This window comes from Ceratotherium simum, chromosome 29 (genome assembly GCF_057802395.1).
Source record: "Ceratotherium simum simum isolate JZ-2026a chromosome 29, ASM5780239v1, whole genome shotgun sequence".
Lineage (NCBI taxonomy): Eukaryota > Metazoa > Chordata > Mammalia > Perissodactyla > Rhinocerotidae > Ceratotherium > Ceratotherium simum.
In genome coordinates this window covers 2,489,468-2,516,595 of record NC_141928.1, presented here as the reverse complement: position 1 = coordinate 2,516,595, position 27,128 = coordinate 2,489,468, and the positions used below count along the sequence as shown (strand labels likewise).

Genomic DNA, 27,128 nt, shown 5'->3' with positions numbered 1-27,128 from the left:
TCATTTCCAAAGTCATGGCGTCCCCGAACAGAGGGAAGCAGGAACTTTTATTTGGTTGGGGAACGAATGTTCAAAAGGGAGAGGCGGGTATTCGCTTGCACAGGCGCAGTTGGAGAACATGCTTCCACATAAGGAGGCCTAAGCTCCTCCTGGAGAGATCTTTGCGTTAAAGATAAGGCTAAGGTCATGGGCCTAGCTCCTGTGGTGAGCCTTGATCAGTTTTAGGATGGCTGGTGGTTACATCTCCCTTGAGTGCCTCGCGTGGTGGGTTTCAGGATGCCTGGTGGTTACATCTCCTTAACACACAAAAGGAAAAGAAACAACCTGGAAAAGCAGGTAATTGCTTCCAAACCCACCTTCGGGTTTCTCAAGGCCCCTAGTCGGTGACACCAGTACGTGTAGCACTATCTCACTGCGGTTTGCAGAGATCCTGTGAAAGTCTAATTGGGGCCACCTTCCTTTCCCAACACTCTCCAAAATCTCTCTGGCCAAATCTGGAACAATTTGAACAACAACAAAAAAATAGTAACTAGTTATAACAGATAAAATCAAATCATGGCCCAGGAGTCCATACTTATATACACACATGCATGCACACATAAACGGGAGAAGGGAAAGTCTTTCTTACGTAGAATGCCAACTGATAAAGACAGAGGACGGAATTGGAAAAAACACCATTTGGCAACCATCGTGGTAATATTTTTTTCTGGCAACAGTCATCGATGGATGCTAATACTCATGGGCAAAAGTATGATGAGAAACAGGATATTTACACAGTCCCAAAGTATCCCCCCTCAAGCTACTCACTCATTAAAATCGATAACCTCACAGTGGAGAATCCACCTTCATCAAGCGGTCAGTATCCCCACTACCAGGAATGGGACAAACAAACATCTGTGCTCCTGATCTAAAGCACGGAGAAGGACACAAGCTCACTTCTGTGAGCTCCTGGCAAACGTGCACAGCCTCAATCTACCCACAAGGAAGCATCAAAAGAAAAAACATCAGGGGGCCGGCCCAGTGGCGTAGTGGTTAACTTCGCGGGCTCCACTTTGGCGGCCCAGGGTTCGCAGGTTCAGATCCTGGTGCGGACCTACACACCGCTCATCAAGCCATGCTGAGGCCGCGTCCCACATACAGCAACTAGTAGGATGTACAACTATGCCATACAACTATCTACTGGGGCTTTGGGGAGAAAAAAAGGGAAAAAAAAAAAGGGGAGGAAGATTGGCAACAGATGTTAGCTCAGGGCCAATCTTCCTAAAAAAAAAATCAAGGGCATGCTACAAAATAACTGGCCTGAACCCTTCAAAAACGTTGTCAAAGAGCAAAAATTCAACCAAGTAAATTTAAAGATCTAATTGGCTTTACTTAGCAATTCATGAATGGGCAGCACACCAACCCCTCCCCCTCGCCCAGCAAGCAGAAAAGAGCTCCAAGGAGCTGTAGAAAATGGAAAGTTCTAGAAAGCAGAAGAGTGGCTTATTCCAGGCAAGGTCACCTTCTTTCAGGGGAAGGCAGAGGGTTTATCAGGCAGATTACCTCACTAGTGTTGATCAGGAAATTCCAGACTGCTTGGTTTAATATCCCACTCCCGGGACAGACTGAAACTGCAGTTAGGTTCGGTATGAAGTCTTGGTGGGGCTTAGCATAAGCGACTCCATTGCGGGCCTGGAGTTCCTCTTTTTTTTGGTCAAGAAGATTGTCGCTGAGCTAACATCTGTGCCCACCTTCTTCTATCTTGTACGTGGGACGCCGCCACAGCATGGCTTGATGAGCGGTGTGTAGGTCTACGCCTGGGATCCGAACCTGCGAACCCCAGGCCACCAAAGCAGAGCACAGGAACTCAACCATTACGCCACATGGCTGGCCCCCTGTTGTTTCTTTTTAACAACATCAAGGTCATGAGGACAAAGACAGACTGAGGAACTGAACTGACTCAAAGTAGCCAAAGGGGCACGGAATTCAAGCTGCCTGCGATCTGAGTGGGTCCTGGGCCAGAGGAGAGGTTTCCTTTCGCTATAAAGGACATCACTGCGTCATCACGGTGTCAGCAACTTGAATCAGGCGTGCAGAGCAGATAACAGCAGTGTGTCAAAATTAATTTCCTAATGTTTATCATCACACTGTGCTTATGTAGGACAATGTCCTTGTTTTTAGGAAACGTACACAAAATTATTTAGAGGTAATGGGCATCACGTCTGCAACTTACTCTCAACTGTTTCATGAAAAAAATGAGAGAAAATGAGAACAAGAAAGACAGATGTGGTAAAACGTTAACATTGGGGAAGTCTGGGTTAAGGATATAAAGGGCAGTGTTTGTACTATTTTTGCAACTTTTCTATATACCTGAAATTATTTTAAAATAAAAGGTTTACTAAAATAAAACCCTCCAACAGCAACTCAGGGCTCTTAGAAAAATATCAAGGGGCCGGCCCGGTGGCGTAGTGGTTAAGTTTGCATGCTCCGCTTAGGCGGCCCAGGGTTTTGAGGGTTCAGATCCTGGGCACAGAGCAACACACTGCTCGTCAAGCCATGCTGTGGCATCATCCCATATAAAGTAGAGGAAGATGGGCACACGTTAGCTTAGGGCCAATCTTCCTCACCAAAAAAAAAAAAAAAAAATCAAGACCCACCAATGTGGGCCTGGCCATCTCTCCCGCCTCCAGCGTCCTCCTTGCTCCTTACATCCCAGTCACCTGGCCTCCTTTCCGTGTCCCAGAGCCACCAAGCACATTCCCGCCCCCGTGACCTGCAGGGAAGCCCCTCCCCACCCATTGGGCGTCTCATACCCAGACATCATCCTGGTCTCCGCTCTGATGTCACCCTCCCAGAGACGACTTCCCTGAGCAAGGCCCCCATCCATCCCGTCTTGACTCCCTGGCCTTGCCCTGTTTTTCTTCCTAGCCCTTTTCCCCTCAGCACACAGCACATGATTTCTCCCTCAGACTGTATTTATTTATTCCTTGTTAACCCCATCCCCTCCCTCACGGGCCACCATGGGGTGCTCCTCTCTCATCTGCACTTTCCCTCCGGGAAACTCCCCACTCGGCCAATATCTGATTAGGGTCCATCCTCTCCACTGGCCTGTTCCTCTCAATCCTTCCTCCCACAGGGCCACCATGTGCTCCTATAGGACCTTCTTGTGACTTGGCCTTCCTTTGTGCAGTGAGCAATCTGCACACCTGTACCTGGCCACCTTGCCCAATTCAGCAGCCCAGGAGGGGAGAGGAACTCTGATCCTGTCCCTCTGCTGCTCAAAGCCCTCCCGTGGCTCCTCACTGCATTCTGATCAAAACCTGGATGTGCCTTGCTCCGAGCTCCTCCAGCCTCACCTCATCGGAGCATTTACCTCACACTCAGTGGCCGATTCTCACCACACGGATTCCTCACTCACACTGCGGTCCTTGGAGAGCAGGGCTGGACTTGCATCCCCAAGGTCTGGCACACAGAAGGTGCTAAGTACACGTTTCATGAGTTCGTTGACACTTTCTGTTAGTATCTGTCGGGCCTGTGCCAGGCTCTGAGGACGACCCTGCAGGCGGGGCCCCCACTCAGGGGGTGCGGCAGGTAACCATGCATACAGCACCAACAAGGCCGAGGCTGGTGGGTCAGGGAAGGCTCCCCCCAGGACAGAACCACTGACGGGGACCTGAGGTGACACTGAAGTCACGTTTCTGCAGCTCCCCATCTCCACTCCTCAGTGAGCACTGGCACAGCCTCGGACCCCAGCTCCCTCTCCGAGCGCCGGGAAAGGCCTGTGGGGGTCTTCCTGCCCAGCCTCCCTGAGGCCCGGCACATAGGGTCCTGCCTGGGGCACAGCGGCACCCTCCAGCGCCAGCCCGAGGGGTTTACCTGTTTAACAGCTTTACTGAGATATGACTCAAACACCACACAATTCACCCATTTAACGTGTATAAATCAGTGACTTTCAGTGTATTCACCGCAGTGGACTGTGGAACATTCTCATCACCACAGAGAAACCCACGCCCTGCAGCCATCACCCCTAATCCCCGCCCCCGCCCAGCCCCGGGCAACCCCTAATGTACTCCCAGCCTCTGCAGATTTCCCCAAAGATGACGGCTGCCCAGTTATTTTTACCTGCTTTCTGGATGGGTGCTCTGGCTCTGCCGTGCTCCCCTGGGGTCTCCCGGCAGAGGCGGAGAATGTTCCCTCTGAGCCCCTCCCCTGGCCACACATGGAGCAGCAGGTTTCCATTCCCCATCCCGGTGGACGGCAGGGGGTGCCGCACCCCGCTGGATGTCTCCTCCAGAGACACCTAACTATGATCTCAACCCAACCCTGGAGGTCACTTAAGTGCCGCTAAAGAAATGGGCGGTTTGCGCTGACTCCAGCCGGGCCCCCGAGGACAGACTGGTCATGACTTAGGAACTTTGTAGCAAGACCGCAGACATCTGTAATTGGAGCTAAAACAGGACAAATCACACCCAAGGAGCCACCTGACCAGATAAGGGTCAACGTCGGCCCAGTGGCAGCCACTGCCCGGGGAGCAGGGACATCCCGGGCTGACGCGAGGCTCGGATGGGATCGGCGGAGAATCCTGTCTGCCGGGGACCCTACTGCTCAGCAAGGGCCTTCGGGCCAGCACAAGGGCATTGTCCAGGTAAGGGAATCTCGCCCCTTTAGATGTCAGATCTTCTTCACTTTTTCTTCTTTACTTTTCCTGCTTTTAAAGGAAACCCAATTATTTCCCAACTTAGCAAACTTGACTTTTATAAACATAAGCCGCAACTTTGTGGATGCTGAGCGAGATTCTGAACATCAAGGGCCCTGCGGTCGCAGGCGTGGACTTGAGTTAGGACACCTGTGCAGCCCGACCCCCCTTGTAAGGGGAAGGGGCTTCCCACATGGTCTGTGAAGCCCTTCCCCGTATTAAGACCCCCCTTAAAAAACCAGAAGCCCCATACTTCAGCTCGGCGGGTGTGAAAACACTCCTGGCTGCCTTCCTTTTCCAGACGTCTCCTCCCGCAGCAGTCAGGGACAGGAGGGGCCGGGCGGCACACCCAGGGCTCAGAGCCCCATTCGTTCTTAAAAAGCTGGCAAAGAGGAGCAAACAAGCCCAAGTAAGTAGATGAAAGGACATGGAAAGAGAGGAAACAGAAGTGCAGAGACTCCATCCAGAAGGTGCATCGCAGCGCGGCAGAGGAAACACTTCTGGTCTCAGCTCTCACGTGTCAAGGGCGGGGAGGCCGGCACTCCCATCCTCAGAACGAGGAAACACTGCACAAACAGAACCAACGAGTGTTCTTGGTCCCAATGGAGAACTGAGGTTGCGGGGCAAACTGCCGCCCCGAAATCTGGAGAGAGGGGAATTCAGACAGTCGCAGCCCAGACCCGACACCGGGAGAAGCCTCTGCAGCGGTAACCGCAGGCACGCTCCAACGGGAACGCAGGGACCGCGGCAGGCTGAGCGTGCAATAAGAGTGGGGGCCAGTCTGGGGGGCCACACGTTCAAGGGCTTTCCCTCCAGAACCCCACCAGGTGCTCCTGGGGAAGATCTGGGAAGACTCCTAGCATCCCTAGCAGGGGCAGGGGGAGGGGGAGAGAATGCTGGTGAAACACGCCAGGGCCTCATCCGTCCCCACCTTCCCTTACAACTGACCCAGTGAAGACCAGCCCCACACCCTGCCACCCCGACGGTCTGGGTGCTGCTGGCACCTCCTCCGCCTGCCGCTCCCAGGCCCCGTCCAGTGGGCTTCCCGTGGGTGGCAACCGGGGCCAGGGGCTCCATCACTCAGGCTCCATGCCCTCGGCCGGCCCTTGGGGCTGCCTGCCATGTTCCTCGTCAGGGGCATGGAAGGTCTGCTCACCCCTTCTGTAGGCCCAGCAGCTGCCATTCCCCATACTCAGGAGATCCCCAGGCGTTCAAAACGGTGATATTCTACATCTATCGTTCCTTCTTCATTTATTAGTCGGAATACTTTGATAAAAAGACTCCCTCATGTACTATTTGGCTACCCGGTAGCACAGTTCACATGGAAAAGGCAGGAAAGATGCTGGGCCCTTCCTCTTCACTTGCCTGTCTTCAAGAGAAGGAATTGATTCCTGTTATCCTCCAAAGGTGACCAATTTGGGGTTTTTTAAAAATGTGATAGCAAACTCATGGATTAAAACCTATTTACGAGTTTCAGTCCGTCGCAATGATTGTCTTTATTGAAGCTCAGGTTCTCTGGCAGGAGAGCGTCTGCAGCCTCTCTCCAGGGACAGAGGATGACGACGTGCCCTCCCTCAAGGCAGAGGACCCAGGAGGCAGCTTCCGGCTCTGTGCAGTGAGGCCACAAGGGGAGCCTCTGAGCGCTGGCTCCAGCGTGGAAAGCGGGTCCAGAACTAGAGGGGAGTCACACACTCTAAACTTGTCCCCCAGCCCAAGGTCTCAGGGTTGATGGTCGATGTCGTTCTGTCCACTTGAGGTCTTCAATTAAGTCTCAACACCGGTGATAAGAAAACTAGAAGGCACCATCAGGGTCAAGACTGTAATATAGCTACTAAATTTTTACCATTTTTATCAAGACAAGCTACAAGTCCTGGCTCTGGGGCAGGACATTTTGATGATGCGCTCTCTGCCATCGGCCTGTGCTTTGAGCCCAGGGTCTCTCGACCCCCCAGGGATGAGCAGCCCGAGAAGAAGCTCTGTCTTCTCATTTGTACCTTCTCCGAGGGACAGGGTCCTTGCTTGGACATTTCTTGAGGAGGACCTTCTCCTCCACCTTGTTTCTCAGCTCTGGATTCTTCAAGAAAATGTCCGTGAAGCAGCACTCTCTTTCTTCAATCACAAATGTTCTTTTCTTGGCTCCTTTCCTTTCACAACCCTAAAGGCTCAAGGCTGCAGCCTTCAGAGGACGCCTGAACTGACTGTCTCTGCAGCCCACGTATCAAGACCAGCTCTGGGCGTCTTGGGAAGACCCAGGGGACTCACAACAGGGAGACCTCTTCCTTCTCTAGGTCTTAAGGGCAAGGCAAAGCTTTGTTGTTTTCCAGTAGATCAGCCCAAGATATTAGGAAGATCCACAGAGCAGACACCATTGTAAAACTCACTCTCTCTTGGTGTCTCCTCTCAACGCCCTGGGTTTCTCCGCTGAGGTTTTAAGCGGACTTGCTTCTCCTCCAGCAGGCGGGGGACTCAGGGTGGCTGTCAGAGCAGGGCCCACACAGGGAGGAGCGGCTCATTTGTCACAGTGACGCTGGCAGCGGCCCCCACGGCCCTGGAGGCCTCAGACTGTGCCGGCACGTTCTGTTCCAGGCTCTCGGAGCAGGAGTGGCTCCTCAGCCAGCAAGTCTGAATGACACTCCTGTCCCTCTTTATCTTGGTGACAGACTGCAGATAATAACAGCCCTTGGGGTCCCACGGAGCCGACCAGTCGCTGCCTCCTCTACCCAGATCATCTGCTTCTGAGCCTGCCTTCTGCAGTAAAACTCATCTCCCTGAACATCTTCCTTTAACGCTGAGCTAAACTGAAGACACGTAAGTCTCTACTGTGTTTACGTCTTCAAGGCTGGAAAGAAGACACAGCACTCTTAGGGTCTCCATACGTGAGCGAACCACACAGAGTGAAATGAAAGGTCCCTTCCGCCCAAGTCATCAGCTTAACCAAACAGCGGGTCACTCAGCTAGTGACCTGTATACTCGGTGGTGCTGCGTGGCCAGGTCAAAGCGTCTGTCTCTCCGGCTTCCACTCTAAGAGAAGAAGTTCGGCTAGGTTTTGCATCTCTCTTTCCGGTCAAGCTCGTTTTGCCTTTCAGGTGTAAGATTGCGCAATGCCTCTTCCGCTGTAACCGGAGACCGTGGTTTCCTAACGTGGGTGTAAAGTTGAGTGGCTGCTTTTTATAAGAGGGCTCATCCTGCTATGTAAACAGAGCAGAAGGTGCCAGCTGGGCAGTTGTTTCATCTCTGAGCATTCTCACCTCCGTGCCCCACCAGCTCTCCCCGTGCACATGCCACCTCTGCGGGGGCCTGGCAGGGGCAGCTCTCCTGTCCTTCCCTCCATCCTGGGCTTTGGGGGGAGGGGGGGCAGTGGTCAGGCGTGTGGACGACCACACTGCACCACCCAGGTCTAAAGTACGAGCACGCTCGCTCATCACGCTCACGGGGACTGAAACGCTGTCAGCTGAAAACTCCAACAGTAAGTGACAAGCCTAGACTCCCAGGGAGAGGCTGGGTCTGACTTCCTGATCCAACGGGGGGGGGGAACCCCCACTGCCCCGGCTCTGTGCCCACCCAGTTCATTCCTCCCCCTCGGTTTCCGCAGCCTTGGGGCTTGGCCCCCAGAGCCTTCCTGAGGAGGGAAGGTCTCCCTCCTCTGGACCTGCCATCAAGGAGGACGGGTCCTGTGGGTGAGCGAGCGCGGCAAAGGCAGCCCAGCCTGAGATGCAGCTTACGCCCACACGCACACCCCACGCGGCCCCCCTCCCTTTCTGAGGGGCCCAGTGGATCTCCACCTTGACCCACAGACCCCTCGTCTGTTCTGTCCACAAGCTCATGACGTGACCGCGAAGAAAGCAGCTGGACGTTCCTCCTGGTCACGTACCAGAAACGTTCCCGAGGCAGAACCAAAAAGTGTGGTCGGGGGGCGATATTTTTGAAGGTTACTTTAATTTAAAGTGAGATGGCGCCTTCTGGAATCAAAGAGCATAGGTTTCTCTCTCCCCTGTGGGCATCTTTCAACTCCTTTCAGTCTTGGATGGTCCTGAGGTGAGTGGAAGGCATGGATCTCCACGAATCTCTTCTTTTCTCGAACGGCACCAAACTCACGTCTACACAAGGAAACCAGAAACCGTCATCAAGCTCTGAGGATGCTCTTCACCACCATATCTCAGACGGAGAATAAGTGATTCAGGATATAAGCAGATCTCTGTACAAAAATATAAAATTTCCTATACTGCTGTTCCAAAACTCAGAGAATGTGCAGTAGACGCCCTCTTTCTTCTGCCAAAGGGAAATCGAAATAGAATAACTTTTACGGATTTGGAGAAATTTTTTGAGACTTGAGCGTGAACTTGCTTATTTTCGCTCTGCACCACATTTCATTTACCAAGAGCGCAGAAGCGACCTCGCGACAAGTTTTGCCAGAATGTGTTTCTTTCATCGCATTTGCCGTCATCTTAATCCTGATGGTTAAAATTCTATTTCAGATTTTTATATCTAAGTCTTATAATCTTACAAATTCCTGACGCATTTTCAGCAGCCTCTTCCATTGAATGTAGTTGGGAGAGAATCTCTGAGAAAGATTTAACAAGGTGAAGAACTCCTTGCCTGAAATATGGAGAGAGAGCGCTGCTGGCAGAGCTTCCGAAGCACGAGATTCCAGTCATTGCTTCCAAAGCACTGAAGTCCTGGACGGTCTGTGGCGGACACCGGGCAGCTGCCCAGACCCCCCTCAGGGCAGACGTGCCAGGAGTGCAGCCTGCGCCGGCCACAGCTAAGACCCCTGAGGGCCGCACCCCAGCTCAGAGGACACTCCTGGACAGAGGTCACCTCCCTCCCAGGGGCAGCCACGTCCAGCGGCCTCTGTGCAGGGGTGTAAAGGCCCAGCCACTTCCCTCAACTGGGACAACCTGAGGGGCCATCTCAGCTGAGGCCTCCACCATATCCACAGCGCAGCCAACTCCCCTCTGCCCAGCCCCACGTCCCGCGGTGCTCCTCGCAATCCCCCTGCACACCCTTCTCCTTCTCAAGTCTGGGCGGGACCGACCTGAGGTGGGGCTCCTGTCCCAGAGCCCATCAGGGCCTAAGATGTCCCACCTCTGCTGGCCTCTGTCACTCTTGCCTTTTCTCCGTACGTCTGTCCTGCCTTTGAAGAGGGAGCCCCCATCCCGGCCCTGAGCCCCCAGTCCCAGCCACCTCTCAGTGCCACCCCCAGGCCCCCCAAGCTCTCCAAGGACAGGCACAACTTCCCAAAATTGCTTAACAAGAATAAGGGGCTTGGTCTAATTTATTTTCTGCAAAGAATCAGAGAAAATCATTTTTCTCTCAAATCTTGAAGTGGAAAATATCCCGCTCCTTCTTGACTGAATCGGAGGTGACGTGTCCCTGTTTTCCATGCATGACGCTCACTGGGCCCTCCTCAATAATCTCGTCTCAAGAGGCTTACTTTCTGCTCCAGCTTAGAGTGCTACCTCATAATAGACACTAGGGTGTGAAACGGTAACTAATAGACTGGGTAAAATTCATGCCAGGAGGATTCTAAGAACCTGACACTTAAGAAGCAAAACTGAATAAAGCTATTAAAAGTCGCTGCTGAAGCAAAAGTGGTCCTGAGAGGGAAACTCATAGCGATACCAGCCCACCTTAACAAACAAGAAAAAGCCCAAATAAGCAACCTTAAATTACACCTAACAGAACTAGAAAAAAGAAGAACAAACAAAGCCCAAAGTCAGCAGAAGGAGAGAAATAATAAAAATCAGAGCAGAAATAAACGAAATTGAGACCAAAAATACAGTAGAAAGGATTAATGAAACAAAGAGTTGGTTCTTTGAGAAGATAAACAAAATCGACAAACCCTTAGCCAGGCTTACTAAGAAAAAAAGAGAAAAGGCTCAAGTAAATAAAATTAGAAATGAAAGAGGAGAAATTACAATGGATACCATGGAAATACAGAGGATTATAACAGAATACTATGAGAAATTATATGCCAACAAATTTGGACAATCTGGAAGAAATGGATAAATTCTTAGACTCATACAACCTCCCAAAACTGAACCAAGAAGAAATGGAGAATCTGAATAGACCAATCACAAGTAAAGAGATTGAAACAGTAATCAAAAACCTCCCAAAAAATAAAAGTCCAGGACCAGATGGCTTCTCTGGAGAATTTTACCAAACATTCAAAGAAGATTTAATACCTATCCTTCTCAAACTATTCCAAAAATAGAGGAAGATGGAACACTTCCCAACACATTCTACGAGGCCAACATCACCCTGATACCAAAGCCAGACAAGGACAATACAAAGAAAGAAAATTACAGGCCAATATCACTGATGAACATAGATGCAAAAATCCTCAACAAAATATTGGCAAACCGAATACAGCAATACATTAAAAAGATCATACACCATGGTCAAGTGGGATTTATACCAGGGACGCAGGGATGGTTCAACATCCGCAAATCAATCAACGTGATACACCATATCAACAAAATGAGGAATAAAAACCACATGGTCATCTCAATAGATGCAGAGAAGGCATTTGACAAGATCCAACATCCATTTATGATAAAAACTCTCAACAAGATGGGTATAGAAGGAAAGTTCCTCAACATAATAAAGGCTATTTATGACAAACCCACAGCCAACATCATACTCAACGGGGAAAGACTGAAAGCCACTCCTCTGAGAACAGGAATGAGGCAGGGCTGCCCACTCTCACCACTCCTGTTCGACATAGTACTGGAGGTTTTGGCCAGAGCAATTAGGCAAGAAAAAGGAATAAAAGGAATCCAAATAGGTAACGAAGAAGTGAAACTCTCACTATTTGCAGATGACATGATTTTATATAGAGAAAATCCTAAAGAATCCATTGGAAAACTATTAGAAACAATCAACAACTACAGCAAAGTTGCAAGGTACAAAATCAATCTACAAAAATCAGTTGCATTTCTGTATGCTAATAATGAACTAACAGAAAAAGAGCTCAAAAAGATAATATCATTTACAATTGCATCAAAAAGAATAAAATACCTAGGAATAAATCTTACCAAGGAGGTGAAAGACCTATACAATGAGAACTACAAGACATTATTGAAAGAAATCCATAATGACATAAAGAAATGGAAAGACATCCCATGCACGTGGATTGGAAGAACAAACATAGTTAAAATGTCTATATTACCTAAAGCAATCTACAGATTGAATGCAATCCCAATCAGAATCCCAATGACATTCTTCACGGAAATAGAAAAAAGAATACCAAAATTTATATGGGGCAACAAAAGACCCCGAATAGCAAAAGCAATCCTGAGAAAAAAGATCAAAGCTGGAGGCATCACAATCCCTGACTTCAAAACATCCTACACAGCAATAGTAATCAAAACAGCATGGTACTGGAACAAAAACAGACACACGGATCAATGGAACAGAATTGAAAGCCCAGAAATAAAACCACACATATACGGACAGCTAATTTTCGACAAAGGTGCTAAGAACATGCAATGGAGAAAGGAAAGTCTCTTCGATAAATGGTGTTGGGAAAACTGGACAGCCACATGCAAAAGAATGAAAGTGGACCATGTGCTATCGCCATTCACAAAAATTAACTCAAAATGGATCAGAGACCTGAAGGTGAGACCTGAAACTATAAAACTCATAGAAGAAAATATAGGCAACACACTATTTGACATTGGTCATAAAGGAATCTTTTCAGATGACATGCCTACCCAGACTAGGGAAACTGAAGAAAAAATAAACAAGTGGGACTTTATCAGATTAAAGAGCTTCTACAAGACAAATGAAACCAGAATCAAGATGAACAGACAACCCACCAGCTGGGAGAGAATATTTGCAAAACATACATCTGACAAGGGGTTGATCTCCATAATATATAAAGAACTCACACAACTGAACAACAAAAAAACAAACAACCCGATCAAAAACTGGGCAGAGGAAACGAACAGACACTTCTCCAAAGAAGATATACAGATGGCCAATAGGCACATGAAAAGATGTTCAACATCACTAATCATCAGCGAAATGCAAATCAAAACAACACTAAGATACCACCTCACGCCCGTTAGAATGGCTATAATCACCAAGACAAAAAACAACAAGTGTTGGAGAGGATGTGGAGAAACAGGAACCCTCATACACAGCTGGTGGGAATGCAAACTGGTGCAGCCTCTATGGAAAACGGTATGGAGATTCCTCACAGAATTAAAAATAGAGATGCCCTATGACCCAGCCATCCCACTACTGGGAATCTATCCAACGAACCTGAAATCAACAATCCAAAGAGGCTTATGCACCCCTACGTTCATTGCAGCATTATTCACCATAGCCAAGAAGTGGAAGCAACCTAAGTGTCCCTCGACTGACGATTGGATCAAGAAGATGTGATATATACATACAATGGAATACTACTCAGCCATAAAAAAAGACAAAATCGTCCCATTTGCAACAACATGGATGGGCCTGGAAGGTATTATGTTAAGTGAAATAAGCCAGAAGGAGAAAGACAAACACTGTATGATCTCACTCATATGTGGAATATAAACCAACACATGGACAGAGAAAACTGGACTGTGGTTACCAAGGGCAATGGGGGTGGGGGGTGGGCACAAGGGGTGAAGGGAGACATATATATGGTGATGGACAAACAAAAATGTACAACCCGAAATTTCACAATGTTAAAAACTATTAAAACATCAATAAAAAAATAAATAAAAAATAAAGGCGAAAAAAAAAAGTCGCTGCTGAGGTAAAAGATTTTTAAGATTGTTTCGCAAAAATAAAATTCGCAAAGATCGAATCGAGTCGGCAGAGTCACTTGGACCTGGCTCTGGGGAGAGTGTGGCCATGACTGCACTTGCACACATGAACACTCACACATTGCCATTAAATATTTTATATGAGTTAATTTCTTTATATATGAAAGCAATGCTCATGATGTAAAAAGCTGAAACAGTGTAAAAGGAGTCAGCAGGAACAACAACTGTCTCCTTGCCGGCCCCTCACCCCAGGCCACTTCCCGGAGGAAAGCTCGAGGCTAACGGTTGCTCACACGCCCTGGCGAGAAAAATGAGACAGTGCATCCACTCGGCCAGGCAGCGGGTCACCTGACACCCCCGCTACCCGCCTGTGAAGGCCACCAGGATGAGGCGTCACACTGACCTGCTCCCGTGGACACACGGACCGACCTCACTCCTTCCAACAGAGGCTCATGGGTGACAGTGCCGCATCCTTTGTTTCCTGTCGCCCTCCTGTCGGCCGTTCAGGGTTTTCTGCTTTGATAAGTGAGGAACAGTCTTTGCAGAGATGCGCCTGTAGCGTGACCTCAGGAGAGAGTCCTCAAAGTGGGGTCGGCGTATCCTACAGTTCACAGACACACCAGGGAGGCATTCGGTTATCCTCCCGCCAACGCAGGGAGGCTGCGTCCCCCACGTCCTCCCGGGACTGTCACATGTCCTCACGTGTGGGGAAAGGTGCCTTCTTTCATGGGGTCTCTTTAATTAGAAGAGTGTCACTCTTCAGATACAAACATAGGGCCTTCTAGCTTCTCCAACGAGCACCCACTCACGAGGTCTCACGAGGCGCCCCGGCCGGCCCCCTGGAGGTGCCTCTACTCCTGTATGGAGAGGAACATCGAGAAGGTCCCTACAGATTCTCTGCTCCCTTGACAGAATGGCAAATGGAGGGCCAGAGGGGTGCAGTGACCGGCACAGGGCCCCAGAGCCTGACCACAGGCCCTCACGTCCGATGCCCACTGCTCTCATCCCTGACCCCACCACTCGCCCACCTTCGGGACAGCAGAGGTACTGACTGTCACTCTAGAAGCCTCAGCCCTGGGCTGAGCAGAGAGATGCCGGGGATCCCTGCTCCCTCGGAGGAGAGCAGGCGGCCCCACTTCCAGATGGCAGATGCGTCTACTGCAACAACAGTGGGAAGGCAGCCTGCGAGCTGACGCCAGGAGACCCCAAACCTGCACAGTGAGGAGCCTGATTAGAGGGAAACTTGAGTCCCCGATGCCAAAGCCGGGACCTCTCACAACAAGAGAGTTCTGATAAAAATAGACGCCTCGGGCCAGCCCGGTGGCGTAGCGGTTAAGTTCAAGCGCTCTGCTTCGGCCGCCCAGAATTCGCAGGTTCGCATCCCAGGCCTGGACCTACACACCGATTATCCAGCCATGCTGTGGCAACGTCCCATACAAAGTAGAGGAAGATGGGCACGAATGTTAGCCAAGGGCTGGTCTTCCTCAGCAAAAAGAGGAGGATTGGCAGATGTTAGCTCAGGGCTAATCTTCCTCACACACACAAAAAAAAACAGACACTTCTTCTTATTCCTCCGATGAAGACCTCACAGGGCGCAGGTGAGGCCCCTAAAAGTTAAAAAAATATATATATAGATATATGGAGAAACACACACAGAGAGATATATCCAAAGATCAGTGGCTTCAAAAAGGAGAGAAGAAAGTGCTCTCCCTTTCGAGAAACTGTTGATTCCCCGTCACACACTCTGGGATCTGATTTCCCAGAAAGCCTTCACTCTCGCCCCTCTGTCTGAAATTGTTCTCTTATTTTGAAATTTAGCCCTTAAATTGGTGAACGCTTATAAAATCACAGCGTGGTGAGAGCTACCCCAGGCCTTACCCCAAAGCCAGAAACCATAAAAGGAAACTTGACAGATTTGGCTACATACCAATTTAAAACCTGGGCATTGCAAACAAAAAGCTAAATCCAAAGTTAAAAAAGAAAAAAATGACAAACTGAAAAATAAATGCGATGCCCATGAGTCTAGAGTAGCAGTGGGCTAAAACCCTTAATACCAAAAGCTCTAGAATAAGAAAAAGACACACACCCCAACAGAAAAATAAAATATGGGCAAAGAACAGGTACAGGCAGTTTTCCAAACGGCCAATAATAAAATGAAAAGATGTTCAACATCCCCAGCAGTCAAAGGAATGGAAATCAAAGTGATGAAAGGCCTGTTTCACCTGAGATTGCCAGAGATGACACGGAATGACAGGACCCAGGGCTGGCAGGAGAGCAGAACGGCTGCTCGCCAGCCAGTGGGCGGATAGCACTCACACGGGCGTTTCTGGAGGGCATTTTGGCAAAACGCATCAGAGCCTTTGGCCCATCAGTGTCTCTTCTAGGAATCTTCCCTGAGGAAATACTCAGACGGCTTCCAAGCCCATATCATCAAAGATGTTCGTCACAGCACTATTTAAAAACTGTGAAAAAAAATGCCAAAATATTAATTGTCCATATCTCTGGGTGGTTATTAATTAGACCCATTTTCCCAAACTGTTAGTAGTGAACAAGTATTACTCTTATAATGAAAAAATACTGCTTATTAAAACAATTCACTGAAGCATTAAAACAACAGTTTAATGAGTTTCTTGACACTTGGCCCCAAAATTCCCCAGACTGGTAAGACTAGAAATATCACCCTTCTCATTCCCTGTAGGAAAAAGTCTCTGGTTTCTGATCCTATCAAACCCCTGGCACTTTCTAGACAAGAAACGAGGCCCAGTTCAGCCCCAGAAACGTCCAGGTCGGGCTCAGGAGGCCAGCAAGGACAGACAGAAGGCATCTGTGTCTCACTTGCGGTCCGCCCCTTCCACCAGCCGGGCTCCATCCCCACAGGCCCTAGCATCCTGAACAGCATCTGGACGCCACAGGGCTTGGGCAGGTGAAGACCTCTGGACTATTTGAAAAACAAAACTGGAAAGACATCCAAGGCCACTCAGTCACTGAACAGACCAGAAACAGAAGCTGACTTGCAGCCCAGGGCAGGCTCCCAGAAAACAGTACTCCCTACCTGACCTTCCCAAAACAGGCCAGACTTCTGGGACAGGAGGGCCGGGTCTTCATCTGTTTCTTCCCGTTAGACCCAGGTGTGCAAATGGACCAGTCATCTGATTCCCCCCAGCCTCCACCCCACCCTACCCAGAGCCGCACGCTCTCCGGTGCTCACTGACTACTTCCTGGACGACTGAGGGATGCTCTCCCAGGTCCTTGCTGCTCTGAAGTTCTGGGCTCCCATTAAACTTGAGGCCAGAATCCTGCCTGCCTTGCTTCCCTGAGGCATGACCCTGGGCAGGTAACTTATCCATCCTCAGCCTCAGGTTGTTTATCTCTAAGTCCGGGGTGAGGCAGTGAGCACAGACACAGAGAAGCATTTGGCAAATCCAAAGGCAAAGGCAGCTGGAGGCCTGGGCAGCTTTCCTGGAGAGAACGCTGGCCCTGGAGCAGGCAGCTCCGGGATCTGGGGGGTGGGGGCTGGGGAGAGGGGGCCGGCTGCTTCCAGGGCTGCCAGGCCAGCTCAACCTCGAGCTCTGTGCAGACTTAAGGCAAGGAACTTCACCTCCGCTAGCCCGGGGGAAAAAGGAGCTGTGGACGCGGTGCCGGGCACACAGTGCACGGTGGACACGTAGGAGCTTCTAGTAACACGGCAGCTTGTAATGAAGTAACAACAGCAGTCACGAAGCAGGCCATCAGTGGCTTTCCTACGGCCCACACCCTCCCAGCTCTGTACTCCCACCTCTGGGATCCTGCAGGCAGGGCGGCGTTCGCCCAACTTCCAACACTTACTCAGCGCGCGCCCTCTGCGCCCGGCACAGTTCGAGGCCCCGGGGCCAGGGCGGTCAGCAGGACCCGAGGGTCCCCGCCTCTAGCAGGAGGTGGGCGCGGGTCAGACATCACGCCAACGATTAATTCAGCGACTGCGGCGGGAGCGTTTCTGGGGTCCCCGTCCGAGTCCGGGGAGGGGCGGGGGCGTCCCCGAGGGCTGGCGCCGCCTCCGGGAGCAGGGCGGGACGCGGGGCCGCGGGGCCGCGGGGGAGGCGCACGGCGCCCGCGGCTCCTCCGCAGCGCGGCCGGCAGGTGGGCGCGCACTCGCCGGGCGGGGGTCCGGCCGGGCCGCGCGCCTCCCCCGGAACTCGGCCGTGCCATTCCCATGATGCCCAGCCACCGGGCACGGCTTCCGGAGCGCGGCCGCCGCCTCCCGCCGCCGCCGGTAGGTCCGGGGAGGGGGCGCCTGGGGGGTCGCCCCGCCCCGCGCGCCCCGCCCTCCCGCGCGCCCCGCGGCGCCGGGGGCCGGGGACGAGGGGCGGCGGCGGGGAGGCGGGGAGGAGGCGGGCGGGCCACCACTCCTCTCCGCCCGGGCCCGAGGGGCGGGGCGCGCCGGGACCTCGCCGCCCCCTCCCCCGGGACGCCAGGCGGGGCGGACCGGGACCGGGACCGGCGCCGGGCCAGCGCGCCCGGGCCGCGGGGAGCGGGCGGGGCCGGAGCGGAGGGGCGCAGGCCGCGCCGGGCGCCCGGCTCCCGGGGAAGGGGCGCCGCGCGGGGGGCGGGGCAGGCTGCTACCTGGCCGGGCGGGGGTCGCGGCCCCGCAGGCAGCCCCCGCCTCCACTGGCCCTCCGCGCCCCGCGTTCCTCGAAGGCGGCGGGGCGCCGGGCGCGGGGGCCGGGCCCAGGTGAGGCGCAGGTGAGGGCCCGGCGCGGCGCCTTCCGGCCTGGCCCCCGGCTCACCGCCCTCCGAGCGCCGCCGAGGGCCCGGGCCCCCGCGGGAAGGCGGTGCACGCCCTGCCCCGGCGCAGCTTCCGGGAGGGTCGCGGAGCTCCCGGCCGGCCGCAGCCCCGAAGCCCACGGACCCCAGAAAAGTAACCCCCGGGGCGCAGACCTGCGTGGAGACCGGACCCCTTCCCTGCGGGAGGTGCTCGCGGTTACCTGGCTGAGGACAAGTCCCTGGCAGGGCAGCGCTGGGGGTGAGCGCCCCCGGGCAGGGAGCAGCCTGTGCTCAGGGGTGAAAGGTCAGGACAAGGTCAGCTGCGAGGGGCTCGCCTTGCCTCCAGTCCCCCAGGCACACGCAGTGGCACTGCAGCTTTGCCTGGGGGAGACGTCGCTGCGACAGACGGAAATCTAGCCCACGCCCGCTTCAGGTTGGCCCGAGAGGGCCCTACCGCTGCCCGGAGGGCCGGGCTGCTTCTCCCTTGTACCCCGACCCTGGCCTGCCTAAGCCTGGGGGAGAGCCCCGTTCTGGGAGGTAAGAACACGAGCTGAACCGATTTTTGGTGAGCCTAGGAATGTATTGGGGGGCATTTTGTGCAGGGAGCCAGGCTGTTAAGATGATATGGTTTTGTCCTCCCTGGAGCTTGGTGTCTAGACAGAGATGATGTCCAGGTGTCCTCTGCTTTTTAAATTCTGGCACCATGTGGCTTTGGTACAGGGTTGGTGTCCTCACAGCCACCCTCCAGACCCGAGTCTTGGGCTCTCGGGGCGCAGGGCACAATTTGACAAAGCAGGAGCCCCTGGCTGCAGCTCACAGCTCAGTCCACGTACAGTTTAGGGGTGTTTTCGAGAATGATTCATCTCATGTAGTTGATTGTTTTAAAGCTACAAGCTGTCGCTGGAGACGCCCTCTGAATTTGTAACCTCGTTCTGACACTAGGTAATTTGACAGTTCAGAATACCGTTCGCTAGGAGTCCAAGCTCGGTTTACCATCATTGCAAAGCAGTGAACACGGTTAGTGGAGTTCAGTGTTTCCCTTCCCCCAGCTCTGCTACCTAGTGGAGGAATCACTGCCACCCAGTGCCTTTGGGTTTATCCCTGGGCCCATTTTTTAAGATAGTTTTGCTGTTTAGGAAGTTCATAGTCGTGATTTAGACTCTCCACAGCCCAAGGCCAATGCAAACATCTCGTAATCTCTGTAATTTTGCCAAAGCAGCTTGAATAATGACCACGGCAGCGTGGGCACGGCCCCCTCTCCAGTGAAGGAGCCCCCACCACCTTTGTCGGTCCCCCTTGCTCTGCCACAGTGGGGGCATCTCCCTGAAGGGTGGTTTTATGGGGGAGATTATGAGCTGTAGTAGGATGCCAGACTCTGAGGACTGGTAAATAGCCTCACATTCTCCCCCCAGCCCAATCCTGCCGTATCAGAGCTGTGGCCCAGGATAGTTGTAAATTAGCTGTGATTAATGGTATTTGGTCTCAGGGTAAGTTCTTACAAAATTTCATTGTGAGCCCTTAAATTGATGCTGTTTCTTTCCCAAAAAAGATTGACTAGCTGTAGCTTCAGCCTCTGAATTAGGTGTCTCTGATTCTCTTTAGTCCTGGCAGTCAAAAGTCTACTTAAAAAGTGGGCAAAGGATGCTACGGAGTATAAGTGGAGCGATGAAGACCTAAACTCTGAAACGTTTTGCAAACATTGATTGCTGAGTCATCACACTGAAACTGGACTGGAAGAGAATTTCAAGTAATTGCAATAAAGTCTTTGACATTTTAGTTTCACTTTTTGAGCACAAATCACTAACAGCCAATGACTTGCTTCTGACTTTATCGCGCCCTCTGGTTAATAGCTGGCCGCACCTGTTTGGGCATGCCTGTGCCTAGGTGGCCAGGCCGTGCTTTCTTGGAAAGAACTCTGGTGTGTAAATGCAAGATTACGTGCTTGTCAGGAAGGAAGCTCCGGGTTAAGACGGGAAGCTCCTGGTAGAGAAGGATCTGAGTTGGAAGCAAAGCAAATACACAGGCCAGTGTATTTCCAGCCCACCCACTGAGGTTCCAAGCATGGTGACGGCCTTGCCTGGCCCCATTTTGGGGGTGGAACTCAATTTCCCTGTCTCCATCAATGGCACAGGGCTCTCCTCTTGCATCTCAGCTGCTTTGCAATTCCAATTTGGGGGCGGCCGGGGGGCCCGAGAAACATGTTAAGAATTAAGTTATGTGATGTATTGTATTTTTCTGATTGACTGCAGTATGCGTCATAGTCCTCTCTGCAGCGGTGGTCCCCAGACCTTTAGTGTGGAGGCTGTTTGCGAGCAGGTGTTGAGAGTGTTCCCAGGACAGGCCCAGTGGCTCTGCTGACGCAGCCACATTTGGTCTGAGATACGGAAACTGTGGAGTAACCACACAGGATGAAAAAGGGCGCATGACTGTGTTTGGGGCAACTTTTAGGGTAATTAGCTAAAAACAATGATATGGTCCCATGAGACCATGTGGCAAATACACACGTGATGTTTTTCAATCAAAAGGCTTTAGTGTAACTGACTCTTTAAAGATGTTTGGGGAAATAATTTTTGAATTGCTCACATCATGTAACTTTATTTCAGGAGCTTGTTCACGTCAAGAATGAACCAGCCCGAAAAGTGTCACCAGGCCTGGATTCATGGTAATCATTTCTTTTTAACCCACAAAGAAGCATTTGCAGACTTTATTTCATTGGCCTCTCTTGAGGACCTTTTGGGGTCAATAAAACCCCTATTCTCTTAGAGAGAAGATGGAGGCCCAGGGTAAGAAGAGGGGCAGGGAAGTGACATTTGTGTGTGCTTCTACGTGAGCATGCTGCAAGGTGGCTCAGAAGCATTTTCTTATTGAATCTTCGTGGCAGCTGAGAACACTGAGGCCAAGAAGCATGGGTAACCGGCCCAAGGGCCCCCAGCTAGCCGGACTCTAAGAGGCCTGCTGTTTCTCCGGGGCCGCATGCGCCGCTGACGGTGACATCGCACCAGTGTGCTAGCTCTCCTCCCAGGATGTGAAAGGGGCAGGAAAATAGACTTGCCTCTGCACGGCCCTCCCCGGCGGCTAGAATGTTTCTCATGAACGCCCCTCCTGTGGTGGCTCTCCAGTCGCAATGGGAGGCCTTTGGCCCGCCGGGGGGCTTTAGGTTCCCCGGGTGCTTCTCAGAGCCGAAAGAGGGTGTGGCGAGAGCTTCGGTGAGCGCCAAGGTGCAGATGCTCATCAGCACGCTGCAGAGCGACGAGGCTGCTCTGGGCATGAGCGATGAGCACGCCCTGCAGAGAAGCCAGAGGGCAGAGAGAGGCCGCGACACCAGGCTGGCCGCCAGCCCCACATTTGCAGCCTGTGGACTTGCTGCTGATTTTGACTCCAAGGGGGAGAAGGGAGCCACAGACTTTGGCCCCTTGGTGCTGGATTCAGATAGTGATGATTCCGTGGACCGAGACATTGAAGAAGCCATCCAGGAGTACCTAAGGGCCAAGAGCGGGGCCGCCCAGCCACCCGGAGCCACAGATGGGGACAGTCGGTGCAGACCAGAGCCTCAGAGCAGCGCCCCGACTCCCCTGTGTCCCCTAAAACCTGCACCGGGCTCCGGAGGTGTCCCTGGCAGCCACGGGGGAACCAGCGAGGACCAGGGCTCCGCCTCCCCGGTTAGTGTGAGCAGCGACGACTCCTTCGAACAGAGTATCCGGGCAGAAATAGAACAGTTTCTGAGTGAGAAAAGACAACACGAGACCCAAAAATGCGATGTTCCTGCAGATAAAAAAACAGACCCCAACGGCAATTTGGCGAAATTGTCATTCAGATCCAGCAAAGAGCCACATCATCAGCAGGATCTGACGGGAGCTTGTAAGGAGTTTGTCTTCCGGAAACCTCCCAGGTTAACAAAGGTGAGCGCACAGCCCAGGGGCCTCAGGTCTCAGGTCACCACTGAGCCGGAGGGCTTGGGCGGCACAAAGCCAGCAGCCCCCAAGCCCGCCGCCGCCTGCCGCCCTGCAGAAGCAGTCCAGAGTAAAGGGGCCAAGAGGAGCGTCGGCCTCAGGAGGGGGGGAAGGCGAGTCAGGAGCGCAGCCCTGGTGCGTGAGGCGTCCGACTCCAGCAGCGACGACGGCATCGAGGAGGCCATCCAGCTGTACCAGCTGGAGAAGAGAAAGGAGGCAAGTGGGGACCCGCTGCGGAAAACCCCGCCTGGAGAGGAGAAGGGGCCTGACCCCCCTGCACACAGCACAAGCCCCTCCATGAAAAGTGCCTTGCCTGAAACCCACAGGAGAACACCGAGCAAGAAGAGGCCGGCGGCCACAAAGGCCATGGACCTCAGCCCAGGTGGCCTTAACCCTGACCATCCCTCCAAGCCACTGAAGGAAACCAAAGCTGCACCCCCAGTAAACACAGCTGCCAAAAGCGAGTCTGCGGACCGGTCTTCGTGCCGGGCAGACACGTCTGCCGAGCTGATGTGCGCTGAAGCCATCCTGGACATTTCCAAAACGATCCTGCCGGCCCCCGAGGAGGGCAGTGACAGACCCCTGTCCGCCAGCCCGTTCTTCCATCCCCTGAACGTGCCTTCCCACTCCGACGGCGACAGCAGCTCCGTGGACAGTGATGACAGCATAGAGCAGGAAATCCGGACGTTTCTGGCTCTGAAGGCTCAGTCGGGGAGTCTGCCGGCCAGAACGGAAACCTGCCCGCAGTCCGCACAGTGCCCACTGCCGTCGCCTGGCCCCCACGGCCAGGCTGGTGGCCTCAAGGCTTCTGTCTCTAAAACGCTGGACTTATCGCTGGGCTGCAGAAGAAAACGCAGAGGGGGCAGCAGCGCTGCGCGGCCGTGCGCGCCCAAGAAAATGAGGGAGACGGCGAAGGAGGGCGCCCAGGACGCTGAGCACAGCCAGCGGAAAACACAGCCCGGCCAGGAAAAAGGCAGCGAGGCCCCTGGAAGGGAAGGCGAGAGCAGGGGCCAGCCTCTGCCCTGCAGGACTGTCGAGCTGGGTGACGAGCTCGTGGCCCCGGATGCGAGAGGCGGCGCGTCGCCAGGCCACGGGAAGGCAGCTGAGGCGAGGCGCGGAGACGAGAAGGAGAGCTCCGACGACAAGAGCAGCTCGCTGGACAGCGACGAGGACCTGGACACCGCCATTAAGGACCTGTTACGGTCCAAGCGAAACCTCAGAAGGCGGAGTAAGGAGCCCCGAGCTGCGTGCAAGAAGAGGGTCAGGTTCAGCACCACCGAGACGCAGTTCTTGGGTAAACTGGGCTGCTTCCAGAAAGACTGGAAAGACAAGAGCCCGCACTTGTTGAAAAGCTGCCTCTCAAAGCCCAGAAAAGATGGCAGGGAGAACCCGGGGAGAAAACCCGTGAGCGTCTTCTGCAGAGAAACAGAGGGAACAAAGGCAGACGGCGCCGGGCCCAGGGAGGTGCCCCCAGCCCTCTGGTTAAGGAGAAGGGCCTCGGAAGGGACTTTGTTCTCCAGGGGAACGGAAGCCCGGGAATTTCAAGGCTCAGCCCCCAGCCCCGGTTCCCTCTCGGACGACAGCAGTTCCGTGGACAGCGACGACAGCATCGAACTGGAGATTCGGAAGTTTTTGGCAGAAAAGGCCAAGGAGGCCGTGAGCGGGTCAGAAATTCCAGGAGGGGACCCCATGGCTCTGGGGACGGGGAACGGGCCCGGGCCAGAGCCGCTGTGCCGAAAGGGGCCGCCACCTGCCCTGGCCCTGCAGCCCGGCATATGCACGCGGAGCCAGAGGGGCGGGGGGGCCTCCCAGCCGCCCGCGGGACTGCGGGGCGCCGGGAGAGCCTTCATCCCCGGCGGGAGGAGCAGCCCCCGCGCCGAGCAGGCCGGCCTCCCTGCAGCCCTGGCCAGAGGGGAGCTGGCAGTGCCCAGGAACGCCAGTGGGACTGTATCAGCCAGAGGGTCACCAGCTGGTAGGAGAAACGCTTATGCTCACAAAGACCAGAGCCCTCGAGGAGCCGAGCCCGCCGCTGGGGACAGTGCTTTCGGGCAGCTGCCGAGTGGGGCAGAAGCTGGCACCTGGGCCGAGAGCCCTGCTGGTGCTTTTCCCGGGACCCCTCGGAGCCAGGGCTCACTGACTCGGAACCTGGGAGCCAAGAGGGAAGGGGGACCCCCCACCAGCCTCGCCCTCCCGTGGAGTGACTTCGCCCACCAGAGTCAGCTGCAGAGCACATGGGCGCTGAGCCCGGAAGGCAGAGAGGCAGCGTGGAAAGGGGGCCTCGGGAGCGAGAGGGAGGGGGGGCCGCAGGGCCAGAGCTCGCCCAGCCTCGCCGTGGACCCCAAGAAAGCCCTGCCCTTTGCAGGCTTCTCTCCGCTGCTCTCCACGCAGTTATTTCACTTTGGAAAGAGTGTCTCCTGGGGGGGCAAGCCGGCCAGCCTCTTCAGTGCCCCCCTGAGTCTGCCTCTGCAGGGCCCCTCCTTCTCGGCCTTCCGGGAGACCCAGGCCGGCCACGGCCCGGTGTTTGGAGGCCCGCACTTGCTCATGAAGAAGGAAGGTGGATACTGGCCGAGTAGGAAGTCCCAGGCGGGGCTCAGTTTGCAGGACAGGAGGAACTCGGGTCCAGAAGAGAACCTTCTAGACCTGCGGTATAGACGGAGGGTGGCGGACAGGGAGGAGGAAGACCCGGAGGCCTTGGGCAGTGACGCCAGTGAATTCAGTGACACCTCCGTGGAGGAGGGCAGTGGCCCGCTGGCACAGGGCAAAGTCCTCAAGCTGTGAGTACACTTCCTGGTTCTCAGTGAGTTGGTGGAAAGCGTATACATGTGCGTGTATCTGTGTGGGTGCAGACAAGGCCTGTGAGCACAGGAGAGCAAACTGGAAGCCGCTATACATAGCCCTGTATATGTGTACACTAACACGAAACGATGTTTTTATTTAACAGATGTGTCCTGGTAATATGATTTTTGTAGCTTTTTTTGTAAATTATTTAAAGTGCTGTAAAAAATATTTTTGGAAAATAGAGTTGTTCGTTTTTGTAGGGCGTTCCTAACTGCAGTTCCCCGTGGTCTCCGTACGAGTCTTAGGTTAGCAGCACTGGTTCTGACCGGTTTGAGGTGATTCTGAGACTGAGACTCCGGGTGGAGCGCTGGTGGAAGTGTCCAGTGGTGCCTGTGGTTCCAGCAGGAGGAAGGCAGCAATTGACACGCCCCCCGGCCCCCCTCCCCCCAGAATCACCAAAATGCCCCCCAGGGTCTCTGCTGGGAAGTTCCTGGTCGCACTTCTTATATAAAGGACCCCCTGGTCCCAAGAGGGCAGAGTGTGTCTCCTGAACACTGCGGTCACAGCCTTCAACTGGGAAACGTCGAAAAGCACGATGGCCAGCGAGCACACTGGCCGTTCCCTGCTGCCTGCAGAAACCCCAAGGGAGGTCCCAGCAGCAGGTCACTCCAGGCCACACCCGCAGCCCGTATCGTCTAATGTCCAGTCCTGTTCAGTCACTACATCATTCTAACGGCTCAATAAACCTCTTTTTCTGTGGGAGCTGCTGTTCCTCATTTTTAGTCACAGTTCTAAAATCGAATGAGCAGAGTGGCTTTACGAGTTTTGGTGCCCAGGCCCCTTGAGCACTGATGGCGTGCAGAGCCCGCTACCCTCCAGGGACGGAGCCTAGTCAGGGGCGTGCTGCAGCGGCCAAGCAGACGCTGTGGCCGGCTGTCTGAGGGCCTGCCTCCCCGTGCAGGACGAGAAGGACCGTTTCCCACACTTGGGCCTGTTTGCAGGCAGGGCCACCCGACCCGCATCCTTTCCCAGCACCCTCCTCGGGGTGTGAGCACAGAACAGGGAAAAGCATAGCACCCTGTGCCTTCTGCTCTGAGGCTGCTGTAGAGACAACAGGGACAGCTGTATCTTGGGGGCTGGGCGCTGACCGGTCACAACGTTTACGTGTGACTGTCTAGCACACTTTCATCGGTTGTCCGGTTTTACGACTCACCGTTCCGATTTAGCTGCCATGGACCTGGAGCAAGGTTTCTTTGCAGCTGAATTTAGTTGGTATTCTAACGTGCAAGTGAATTTTCCACACATGGTGCACCCCTGGGTTTTAGTGGCATTTCAGTTTGGTACCCAAACGCAGATGTGCGGCGGCACCCACGGGCAGCGTCGGCTGGGTTGGGCACTGCGCTGGGGGCCCTGTGGACTCTGGGACCATCCCGTGGCTGCATGATGTGTGTTTGATATCTCCGTCGTCGAATATTCGTTCACGTAAGTGCTTCCAGGAAAAATAATTCATGTAATCCATGCTTTAAATTTTATTTAATTTTTAAGGAGTGCTTTTAACACTCGAAAACAAAAATCAGCTTGTTTTGTATATAAGAACTGTTCTTTTCATGCTAATAAATCAAGCACTGTCATGCACGGTTTATGGAGTTTGTCCTCTGCCGAGTGGCCTTTGCAGGACGTTGACCTGAGATCCCAGCGTCCAGGACCTGCCATGTCCCGCCTGCCGTCAGCGCGTTTAGCCCTGAGCGCCTCTCCGCTCCTGCTGCCCGCCCCAATCTCCCCCAGGCCGGGGACCCTTCACACCTTCGTCTCTGCCTGTCCCCCCGACACCGAGCCCCGTTCCGTGTGGTTCCCGGGCAGTGCGGGCAGAGCTGCTCCACCCCTGCAGAGGACAGCCTCTCCCACACTGCCTTCCATCAGTGCTGCCTAGCATGGTCCGGCCTCACACATGCGTTGGGGATTCCGTCTGCCTGCACGTGACGGCAGTTGCCAGGTGGCTGATGGTCATGGTACATGAGTCACTTACTACGGAGAACACTCCAGGAACCTACCTTCTTCTGTGGAACATGTTGGTCCATTTTCAGTTTCCAGAAAGAGGTAGTGTGTCTTCAGTGGGGTCTTGAGGGTCGGGTGGACTCAGAAACGCCCAGGTGCCCTCCTACTGAGCGCTCTGTACTGATGCCCTTGGGGTCTGGCGCTGTTGTCCCCAGGGAGTGGCTTCTT

The 27,128-nt window shown here is 53.6% G+C and overlaps 1 protein-coding gene and 1 long non-coding RNA gene across 5 annotated transcripts; one reads left to right on the top strand and one right to left on the bottom strand.

Annotated features, from left to right (window-relative positions):
- LOC147913168 (uncharacterized) lies at positions 1–17,670 on the bottom strand. Of its 2 annotated transcripts, none has more exons than XR_015548908.1 (4): positions 17,263–17,670; positions 14,140–15,899; positions 13,841–14,038; positions 1–296 (listed from the first exon to the last, which is right to left on the bottom strand). It is a non-coding gene; the product is annotated as an uncharacterized LOC147913168 (long non-coding RNA). The 2 variants fall into 2 exon arrangements; XR_015548907.1 differs by having other exon boundaries at positions 15,660–15,899; positions 17,263–17,629.
- Positions 17,563–26,545, top strand: PPP1R26 (protein phosphatase 1 regulatory subunit 26). Of its 3 annotated transcripts, XM_087418816.1 has the most exons (3): positions 17,931–18,714; positions 19,780–19,924; positions 20,781–26,545. In XM_087418816.1, exon 3 carries the CDS (start codon positions 21,258–21,260, stop codon positions 24,903–24,905), a length of 3,648 nt encoding a protein of 1,215 aa, XP_087274942.1. In that variant the 5' UTR covers positions 17,931–18,714; positions 19,780–19,924; positions 20,781–21,257; the 3' UTR covers positions 24,906–26,545. The 3 variants fall into 3 exon arrangements, with proteins under 3 accessions (XP_087274944.1, XP_087274942.1, XP_087274943.1); XM_087418818.1 differs by lacking the exons at positions 17,931–18,714; positions 19,780–19,924 and adding an exon at positions 17,563–17,686; XM_087418817.1 differs by lacking the exon at positions 19,780–19,924.
- Positions 26,546–27,128: the final 583 nt, after the last annotated feature.

Bases quoted from the DNA above. Each gene is read 5' to 3' on its own strand.
- PPP1R26 (XM_087418818.1), top strand. From the start codon at position 21,258: ATGTTTCTCATGAACGCCCCTCCTGTGGTGGCTCTCCAGTCGCAATGG.